Source organism: Nematolebias whitei, chromosome 3 (genome assembly GCF_014905685.2).
Source record: "Nematolebias whitei isolate Nwh7 chromosome 3, NemWhi1, whole genome shotgun sequence".
NCBI lineage: Eukaryota > Metazoa > Chordata > Actinopteri > Cyprinodontiformes > Rivulidae > Nematolebias > Nematolebias whitei.
In genome coordinates this window covers 35,817,821-35,828,116 of record NC_056500.1, presented here as the reverse complement: position 1 = coordinate 35,828,116, position 10,296 = coordinate 35,817,821, and the positions used below count along the sequence as shown (strand labels likewise).

Here is a 10,296-nt window from a genome sequence, read left to right as displayed (position 1 = left end):
TCTTTTTCTCAATATGTTTAGGAAACATTAAATGTGTTCTCTGGGTAGCCGCTCATTATTTTTTCTCACGCTGAGGTTGTCTAGGAATGGTTTCTCTGCTGCTGACTGAGCAGCCCACAGCAAACTAGGTAAACACCATGTGGGCTGTCTGGTCTGGAGGTCTAATTATACACCGTCAGGCCTTTCAAATTTAGAAACCTTTTCTTGTTTGGAGTTAATGTTCAGATAAATGAAATTGCACAATATTAATTTATTAAGTGCTTTCATGTGTAAATGTATCGAAGTGGCACAGTTCCTGTTTTGTATTCAATATATCTTTCGTTAACTATAACAAATCATCCCGGGAGCTGAGCAGTGATGTAAAGAATTTCAGATGTTTTTCATGTTTAGAGCCCCAAATTACTATGCGGCATGATGGCAGTGTGGTATAAATAGGACTGTGTGTATTTTTCCATCAGTCTCGCATAAAAATAACAGCAATCTTGGAAGTTGCACCATAATAATAGTCTTTATTGTATGTTTTGCAAACATAATATATCTGAGCACAGATGATGTGTGTTTAAATAAAAGAATCAACAAGGTCTCAGTAGATAACAATGCAATCATTTATTGATCATTAGTCAGAATGACAGTTTTGCCAAGACTGGAAAGCTAAGAGGCAGGGTCTGTGAGTAGAGTGGTGGAGTAAATCATCTGTCACTGCTGCATTGTATCATTTTATTTCAGTTGGTTTCCTCCGTGTCCGTCCCAGAGCATTCTTCCTCCTCTTGAGAAGCCGCAGCTGTCGTTACTGGAGGCTGCGTCCTCCTGAGACGAGCAGCCACTGAACGCTGAAACCTCAGTAATCCTCTCGCATTCCCAATACCACCAGCAACGCCCAGCTGTTGCTGGTTATTTGGGCCGGCCACAGGGATCAGCTGCACTTGGCCTGGAGCCAGCATGGCGGGCTGAGGGTCGACCCTGGCGTTATTCTGGGGCACAACACCAAGCACCATCACTGGCCCACCTCCAGCTTGTTGAGCCATCTGCCCCTGCAGGTTCCCCATGGCTCCCCCTGCCTGCCCCAAAAGAAAAGTCCCACCTTGCTGGAGAGCTGTGATGGGAATCAGCTGCTGAGCCGGAGCCTGCCCCACAGGGTTCCCCACTGGCTGGATGAACAACGACCCACCAAGTTGGACCAAGCGTGCCACAACAGCGCCACCTGCCAGAGGAACTCCATTTTGACCCCCGCCATTGGCAACGTTACCAGCAGCTCCTGCTGCTCCTCCTGCACCTCCTTTGTTTTTGGCACCCCCTTTGAGAAGAGCCTCAGCACTCCCTGAAGACACACCACCCTCCACCACCAGAGCCAGAGTCTGAAAGATAACCCACAGTATGCAGTACATGATTCGTTTCTGTGACAGCAGGTCAGCAGGTGAACAGCCACCTCCAGCTCTACTTATATACCGAGAGACAGATTCAGTGATGGAGCAGAGACACCCAATCACAATCCTACACTTTATCTGAAAACATCAAGTCACCGTCATCATCATCATGACTGGGCTGCAAGCTATTGTTGTCTTACAGAGGGCCATTATTCAAGATTAAGTGGCGAACCAAAACCGCACGTGAGTGACTTGCATTTTCCAACCTATTGTTGCTGAGGATGTGTTCAAGTCAGAAAGGTACACAAAACCTGTTAAAACACAACAACAACACAAACTTTCTGAGGTTCTTTCAGGGCACAAAGTGAAAATAATGCCATGACTTTATTTGACGACAACAACAAGGTGCACAGAATTATTCTTTGTAACAATTTGAAGTTCCTTGATGCGCAACTTAAAATAAAACTAAATGAGTCGACATTGTAAACATTTGCTACAAGATTAAGTACGCAGTAGTATAGCAAGAGTTTGAAATTACATAAAAATAAATGATTTATGAACTAATTCTTCACTACATCATTCTAAATCAAAGCTCTTTAAAAGCTGGCATTTCTAACTTTACAATATACTCTTTAATAACAAACCTTTCCCTCAGCATGAAATGCATTAAAGAGCAGACTGAGTGAAACTGACTGAAAGGAAGTTCTTCTAATAAATAGTTATACTGTACTTGTTAAAATGGAGTCAAGGATCTCTAATGTAAAAGATAGAAGTGATCACAACACTTGTCTGTTATAAGGATGTACAGTTAGTGTCTTCATCTGAGCTTGTGTTGTGACTGTTTGATGAAATACAAACAATAAAAAGATCATTTGTGAAGGCTTCTGTTTCCAGTTGTCCAAAGCCTGTTTTTAATTTTTAGGAGCAAGATGAAGCTCAGAAAAGAAGGTTGGCGTCCATATCATCTGTAGAGAGGAAAAACAAACAAAGTCAGGAAAATTAAAATGTTTGAAATATTTGCATGACTTGTCCGTTAAATGAAAAAGAGCTTGAACCGTGTACGTCTTTCATTCATTACAAATGGATTAGAAAAAATGATAAGCAAAATATACACAGTTTTTTTGTTGAACCTGTTTTCTTTGATGATCTCTGAATGTGTTTATACATCGGGAGAGTTTTGTGCAACAGTAAGATTAAGCTTTTCTCACCAGCTCTGATACCGAAGCAGGAGGTCCACTCTTTGAAGGACACCTGCTTGTCCTTGTCAGCGTCGCACTCCTGGAAGAAACGAGACGTGCAATGCTCCATCGGCACAAGAGGGACCCTGAGCGGGGCCAACTCCGAGTGGGACAAGAACCTGCACAGAATGATCAGACAAGAGTGGCTTTTTACCACTGTGGCCACAATGGATGACAGAGAGTCAAACTGTCGGCCATGACAGTTAAATCGTAGTTAAATACAACCCTTAAAAGCATGCATGTTCATTTTTTATGCCCCCGTGTTCCTGTTCAGTTCTGGGCCCACCCCAGACAGGTCAACAGCCCATCACAAGGCCACATGAAGATGAACTTCCACACTCACACTTGTACCCATTTTGCCTAACATGCACATTTTTGGACTGTACAGAAACTTTAGCATCCAGAAAAACCCACATGTGCATATAGCACACAAGCAAAGTCACCACAGAAAGGCCCCAGCAGGGGTCAAACCCAGGAAGTTCAGTAAAGTTCTGTGAGGCGACAGGCGTGGTTGTTCTATAATCAAAAGCTAAACACCGAGTTCAGAATAAAGAATCCTAAGGATGAATGTTACTGGGGAAACAGTTATTGTTGCACTTTAAACTGGGGTCTAAAGCCAACAGTTTGTAAAGACAGTTTAAGTCGGGGGTGCCCAAACGTTTTCATTTGGGGGGCAAATCTGTCAAGAATAAAGCCCGTGTGGGCATCAAAAATTAGAATTTAAGTTTAAAAAGTACATATTTTTTATGATTTGATTGTTTCTTTTTTTTAACCGTCAACAACAATCCAACAATTTTCAGTCAGGTCATCTGGACAATTTAATTTTGTGCTTAGACTTTTCACCCTCCATCCAGAAGGCTTCATCAGTCTGAGGAAACACCAAGCAAAACTGCTTCTCCCCCAGCAGCTTACTCCAAAGTGGAAAAAAACATTATGTTGGTGCGAAGATGGCTTCTGGAGCACGCCCTCTCCTCCGGTGCCTGCCCTCTCCCTCATCGACAGTCATGTCAAAATGGTTCAAAACACCAAAGTCCATGCTCAATAATCCAGGTATCCAGTTTCCTCAGTCTGATGGAGCCTTCTGGATGGAAGGTGAAACGTCTCAGCACAAAAGAAGAAACTGACTGAAAATTATTGGGTTTTATACCTGGATTATTGAGCATGAATTTGGCGTCAACAACAATGTGAAACATATTTTGGAGAAAGGACAAAAGTTTACTTGTTTTAAAGGAGAAGGTGTTTGTAAGGAGTTCTGTTGTAGATCCAAATCATTAAAAGCTTCAAAAACATAAACCTTATTATATTCAAGGATTTAATTAGTTTGATTTGCTGGTTCTACTGATTTTTGTTTTCTTGTGCTTGGAACTTTCATTTAAGTCTGTTCTCAGAAACAAAAGAATCATATGAGTAGCTGTTCTTTAAAAAAGTCAAATTAAGGAACTTCAATCAGCCTTTTGGACCATGAACGGCCCAAAAGGCTGATTGAAGTTCAGAAGAATCGTCCAGCTGGCTGTCACTAAAACAGATTTGAAAGGACAGTAATAAAGTTGATCAACTTGTATGCAGATGATACCACTTTATATTCCTTTTAAAATGTCAGATTTACCCAATATTTATTGTTAAACAACGGAAATTAATTTATTTGTCAACACTTCTTATATTATTCAAATTTATGAATGATTATCCTTTAGCTTTAGGAAGAAGTTGGTAAAGGTTTGTAGTGCTTTGTTCCATGAAATGGAAAGAAAACAAAATTAATTATAGCCCAAAGGTTTTGTATTGTATTTAAAAATTGTTCATTTTGAGAGATTTGTTTGATCAGTTTTGATGTTAAACCTAAAAATGATGTATAAAAAAGTCTCACCATTAAATTAGCTGAAGGTCTACATCTGCACCAACTTCATGTCTTCAGGCCAAAATTGTACCATTTTTAAAATGCAGTCGTGGGCAACACAAAATCACTCCAAGGATCACGGATGTCCCTCAGGCTGCACCTTGGACACCCCTGGTTTAAGTATTCTATTAGAATTTAAAGGTACCTGTCTGACGGGTGCTGGTCCAGCTGAGCGAACTGCCAGTGCACGGGGTAGATGTACATGTTGTAGTTCTTCTCAAAGTCCTGCGCAAGCAGTTCAGCAGGGTGATCTCCAGCATGAAGGCGCCTCTCATTCTCAAAGATTTTCTTCACCTGGATAACACAAAAACAAGAAGCGCTCACTGGCTGGACACCTGCGTTGGCATCGTTGAACATTTCTTGGGAAATTTTCAAATTGTTCTTTCCACTAGAAGCTTCCTTCTAAAGTTCTGAACCATCTCACAGGTTTTGAGTCTTACTCTGAATCTCTGTTTCGATGTGAGGAACCCAGGTTTCGAGGAGTCGTGCTCATAAAGCTGTAGCAGCACATTTTTCAGCCAGTCCCTCATTCGTAGGGGAAACTGGACCAGCTCGTTGTCCACGCATGGAAGTATCACTGCGAGGGAAGAAGACGGTTAAATGTTTCCTCTGGACACGATTTAAAGATCCTTCCTGAACCACACGATCTGAGTAAATTACATTTGCACGGGCCGGTGTAGTCCAAATGAAGTTTGTGGCCTCTCTTTGTGCCCTCCAAGTTGCATTTGGTAGCGAAGAGCTCACATGACGTATCGTACGTTTTGTTGTCTGTCCCACAAACCTGAATAAATAAATAAAAAAGTTCAAATACCGAGTTTTCACTCTGCATGCGAAATGTTTTCATGTTGCTCTTACATGATCAAACTCGTTAATGCTGGGCCGACATTCTGATGGTTGTTGACACGCACACTCGGGCTTACCATCTGCAGCAAGTTTACATGTTTTCCCACGCTTGCAACGGAAACTGTCGCATGGATCTAATAAATAAGGCAAAACAATGATTTCCATATCAATCTTTTTAAAACTCACATAAAAGGTTTATTATCTTGACTGGTTTAGTTTTTTCTTCTGGAACTAGAGCTTCAGCCACACCACCTCATCCTCTACATTCTTCCTCCATTAGAGCTGGTGCAGTGGTTACATTCAGCCTGATCTCTCTTTTTCACTCCTTAAGCCTGCAGAGCTGTGTTTTGGTAGTGACTGTGAAGCAGTGTGGGCACTATTCATGCATAAGTTTGAACAAAATGATCCGGTCAGCAAATTCCCCCCGTGGGACTGTTGAGATAGGATGTTAGTCAGTACGACCAGAGACGATGGAAGGTGTTCAAACCTCGAAAAGACAAAAATAAAGTCTCACAGCTCAGGACAGAACTTGTCCTCCAACATTACATACTGTATATTTCTGTTTCAAACCGTTTGCATTTCAAGTTATATTTTGTATTTTAAAATTCTTAAATTTTGTGTTTGGCTTACAGTTTGCCAAAAGTTGTTTAAAGTCATCAGGAAATTTTAGATCTCCAAACTTGACCATGATCTGATTTATTTTAATGAAACCGTGTATAGTTTTAAATGTATATTTAAGAGTATAGTATTGATTTTTGTTGCGTGTTCCAGTTATTCCATGTTCTTCTTTGTGTATTTATGGTGCAATATATATTTTTTTTAATTTGGAAATAACTTTACACAAGCTAAAGTAATGATTAAACTCTTAGCACTGTTCTATCTAAAAAAGTTAAATCTGGTCCTCTGGACATTAAAAAATTTTTAATGTCCAGAGGACCAGATTTAACTTTTTTAGATTTTTCTACCTGGATTATTGAGCATGCATCAGGAGATCTTTGCACTGTTGTGGTTGATATTCAGTGTTTGTTCTTTTTTTAAACTTTAATTAAATGTTTTCAATATTAAAGCAATATTTACATATATTTGAGGCTGTATTCTTGTCCTGCTTGACAGTCTCTAACTCCAGCTCCTCAGTCTTCATATGAATCCAAATAAACACTAACCAGTCGGTGTTTTTGTGAGGCGTTCGTCTCTGCCAAAAGAAGTCTTGGGATATAAATCCACCGAAGCTCTGATCTGAACAGGATTCACACCAACTAAAGGACCCTGGAAAAGTGCAGAAAAAAGATACAAATTCTGTGAGACATGGGACAAAAACATCTTTAGAAGATTGTCACATTGCAGCAGCACCAAGCAGGATCAGCAACAATATGCAGGTTAGACGCTGGAGTAGAAATCCACGGTTGTAGAGATGTCTGCAGGTTTCTTCTCCATGCTCTTCAGCTTTCAGTTGGTTGTCCCTCCACAGCCTAACGGTGTCCCACAGGACGCAGTTCTGGGGACCCTGTTTTTCTTTACACATTTGTTGACTTTTGGAGAAATATTGACAATTCTTTATGTGATATAAAGTAATATTTCCAAACCTTTTATATTCATTGTTTCTGTCTGCCGAATCTTAACAAAAAGAATATTAGGAGACCAAAGTTTCCATCCTTGCTAAATGCTTTCAGAAACTGCTGGTTAAACATGTTGTAAACATGATGGTAAAATAAAGACAACAAATGTGTTGATTGTTGCGCTAAAAATTATATTGCCTTATGATGCATTTTGGGGCATCTTTTTTCTGCCTAGCGTCTCATTTGACCAGATATTGCTGCTTATAACCCAGGTGTAGTAGATTTAGAGAACTTTTTTCTCACAACTTGAATATTTGTAAACTGAGACATTATACTGAAAGAGGAGGCTGTATTATACTTAGTTTATACATAGTTTTTCATACTTAGTATATATCTGTTTCTTTTACTATTTATATATTTGCTATTGTTGGATGTAACTTCCAGCCTGATCAATAAAGCTCATCTGAGACGCTACTTCCTCAGGCGGCTGAGACGAGCTGGTCTTGGAAGCTCAGTCCTCTCCTCCTTCTACAGGTGTGCAGTGGAGAGCATCCTGTGCTCCAGCATCAACGTGTGGCATGGAGGCTGCACAGCTGCAGAAAGAAAAGCTTTGCAGCGAGTGGTGAAGGCTGCACAGAAGTCTGTTGGAGTCAGCCTCCCCACCATCACTGACATCTACACCTCCAGATGCAGGAAGAGGGTCACCTGCATCATGAAGGACCTCACTCACCCAGCACACACACTTTTTGCCCCACTCCCATCAGGCAGGAGGCTGAAGAGCATTAAGTGCAGAACCACCAGGCTGAGGAACAGCTTCTACCCTGAGGCTGTTAGACTCATGAATCTCTAACCAGAATAATCACTGTGAAAAAAAAAACACATCATGTTGCTGCTGATCTGTTTCATGTTGCTGCTGATCTGTTTCAATGTTGATGTGTTCACACAGACTCATGCTATTGTTCGTGCTGCTGTTCGACATATTGTTTTTATGCTATTAGTGCTTAGTATAGTTTTAGTTGATGTTTTTCTTAGTTCACATTTTAGATATTATTATTGTTTTTCTTTTACGTTTTTATTGTTGGATGTAACTGAGACCCTGTGTACATAATTTAGTTCCACCACAAGTACCACATGTGGTGCGAACGATAATAAAGAATCTCTGACTCTAATTGGGACCTTGAGTACACAATTTCGTTTCACCTCATGTACCACATGTGATGTGAATGACAATAAAGAAACATGAACTTGATTCATCTTCGGCACAGCTCATATTGACAGGTGTTTTTATTCCATAATCAGCAATAACTTTTTATTTGCCTCCAATCACACTTTTGTTTTAACTAACTTCAAGTTTTGTATCAGATGGAAAGCACCGTCTATTTACACGCTTCATGTTTTTAGTTGGTTTAGATTCCTTGTTGAGGGAACTTTTAGTTTCTTGTGTAGTAAATGTCACTCTCTTGTCTTTGCAATGTAAGAAATGGTAAAACAGCACTCTTGGAAAATATCTATTTGAAAAAAGACGCAGATGTTCTGATGCATTACCCATTTTCCTGCCCGTCTCTTCTTTGTCTTTAGGCCTGGGCTCTCAGTGCTGCTGACCTCCAACTCCTGAGGTTCTTGTTGGTTCTGTTCTTGTGCAGGAAGTGTTTCGTTCCTCTGAGGGGAGTGCTTCTTGGATCTCTGGTTTTTCTTCAACCTCCTCGTCTTTCTCTCTGTTGGAGCTTCACTCTCGTTCTTGCTTTTCTCTTCCTCTTTTTCAGACATGTGTGAAGCTGCTGTAAGTGTTGTGCTGCTCTTTAGTTCCTGCCGATCCTCGTGTGCTTCAGTTTTTCTCTTGCTGATGTTTATTTCTTCAGATTTGAGTGATGACTCTTGGTGCTGATGTGACATTTCCTCATGGACTCCTGCCTCCGAGGACTGCGTGTCTGGATCATTGCCATCATTTGGACTGAGCTGCTCTTCTTCATTGTCTTCCTCCTTTTTGACACCTGGAAGATCCTGTGCAGTGAGGTTGACTATCGCTGATTCAGCCTGCAGAGGATGGAGGATTTGACCATCAGCAGCATAATCAAGGTCAACAGGAAGTTCTGAGTCTGTGCTGCCCTCTGCTTCCTCCAACAATCCAACCTGCTCAGTTCTGGTGGTCATCATGCCTGCAGCCTTTTCCACCTTTTGATCAAGAGACACTTTCATGATCTCTTCCTCTTCTTCTTCTTTTTTAACATCATCCCTCTTTTCCATGTGATCTTTCTCTGCCTCCAAGCTGTCAGCCAACATCTTGTCCTCCCTGAAGGTTTCTTCATCTTCTGTGGCCCCTGCAGCCTCTCTTTCTTCTGCTTCCTCCTCTTCTTTTGCCTCTTTCTCAAGGAGGTCCACCAGTTCTTCCTCACTCAACAAGACTGCAGTGCTTCCCATTTTCTTTTTGGTCACTTCTTCATCGTCCTTCTTAGTGTTAGAGTTATCCTCAGAGCTCATTTCTTCATCTTCCTGGCCCAGGCTGCTGGACTCATATGGGAATAAAGTGGGAAAAACCTGCGGCTTGTTGGCCTCTTCTGTGATAAGATCCTTAAGAGAAACATAAATTATTATTATTTTTCTTATCTGATCATTTTTAGTGTTTGATATAGTGGGAAATAATCATTTGATCCCAAGCGGATTTTGTTAATTTTACAAAAATAATCAAATCTAGTCTGATTTTCATGGTTTTATTTTAATGAAACAAGACAAAATACCTATTTAAAATCCAGAAAAGAAAAATGTTACATAAACATAAAAGTTATAAACTGATTTTTATGTCATTGAGGGAAACAAGTATTTGTTTCTGAATCAAAACTTGTGTTAGTTCTTGGTTGAGAAGCCTTTGTTGGCACGCAGGGTGGTAAGATGCTTCCTGTAGTCAGTCAGTGGGTTTTACACACATCTCAGGAGCGAATGTGGATCACTCCTCTTCACAGAAACTCTACATCTCTTTTAGGTTTATTGGCTTCCACTTGACACCTAGCTGCTTGAGCTCCTGTTCTACAGGACTGAGGTCTGGAGACTAGTTAGACCACTTGGTGACCCTCATCCTCTTTTGTAGCCTCAGCATTCTGTTTGGGTCATGCTTGAAAACTCATCCGTGACCCATTTTCATTGTCCTGGCTCAGGGAAGAAGGTTCATGTCTAAGATTTTACAGTCCTGTCCTTTGACCCCCACCCCACCCCCATGGTGAGGAAGTCATTCTGACCAAGCCATAATGTTTCCATCTTTTTGCTTTGTACTCAGCATTTGTCATATTTGATTGATTGGTCAGTTATTTGGCTGATTGGTCAGTTGGTCAGTAGGTCGGTTGGTTTATTGGTCAGCTGCTCTTGTTGGTTGATTAGTTTGGCTGTCAGCTGGTTGGTCAGGTTGTTGG

The 10,296-nt window shown here is 40.8% G+C and overlaps 1 protein-coding gene across 1 annotated transcript in view; it reads right to left on the bottom strand.

Annotated features, from left to right (window-relative positions):
* Window positions 1–2,300: 2,300 nt before the first annotated feature.
* The window catches only part of sparcl1 (SPARC-like 1), a 9,399-nt gene continuing 1,403 nt past the window's right edge, over window positions 2,301–10,296 (bottom strand). The window contains exons 4-11 of the mRNA XM_037674919.1: window positions 8,441–9,463; window positions 6,503–6,605; window positions 5,352–5,473; window positions 5,157–5,277; window positions 4,937–5,073; window positions 4,642–4,790; window positions 2,573–2,721; window positions 2,301–2,329 (exon numbers count right to left, since the gene is read on the bottom strand). Of these exons, the coding sequence (XP_037530847.1) occupies window positions 2,301–2,329; window positions 2,573–2,721; window positions 4,642–4,790; window positions 4,937–5,073; window positions 5,157–5,277; window positions 5,352–5,473; window positions 6,503–6,605; window positions 8,441–9,463 (1,833 nt within the window). The remainder of the gene's footprint in view (window positions 2,330–2,572; window positions 2,722–4,641; window positions 4,791–4,936; window positions 5,074–5,156; window positions 5,278–5,351; window positions 5,474–6,502; window positions 6,606–8,440; window positions 9,464–10,296) is intronic.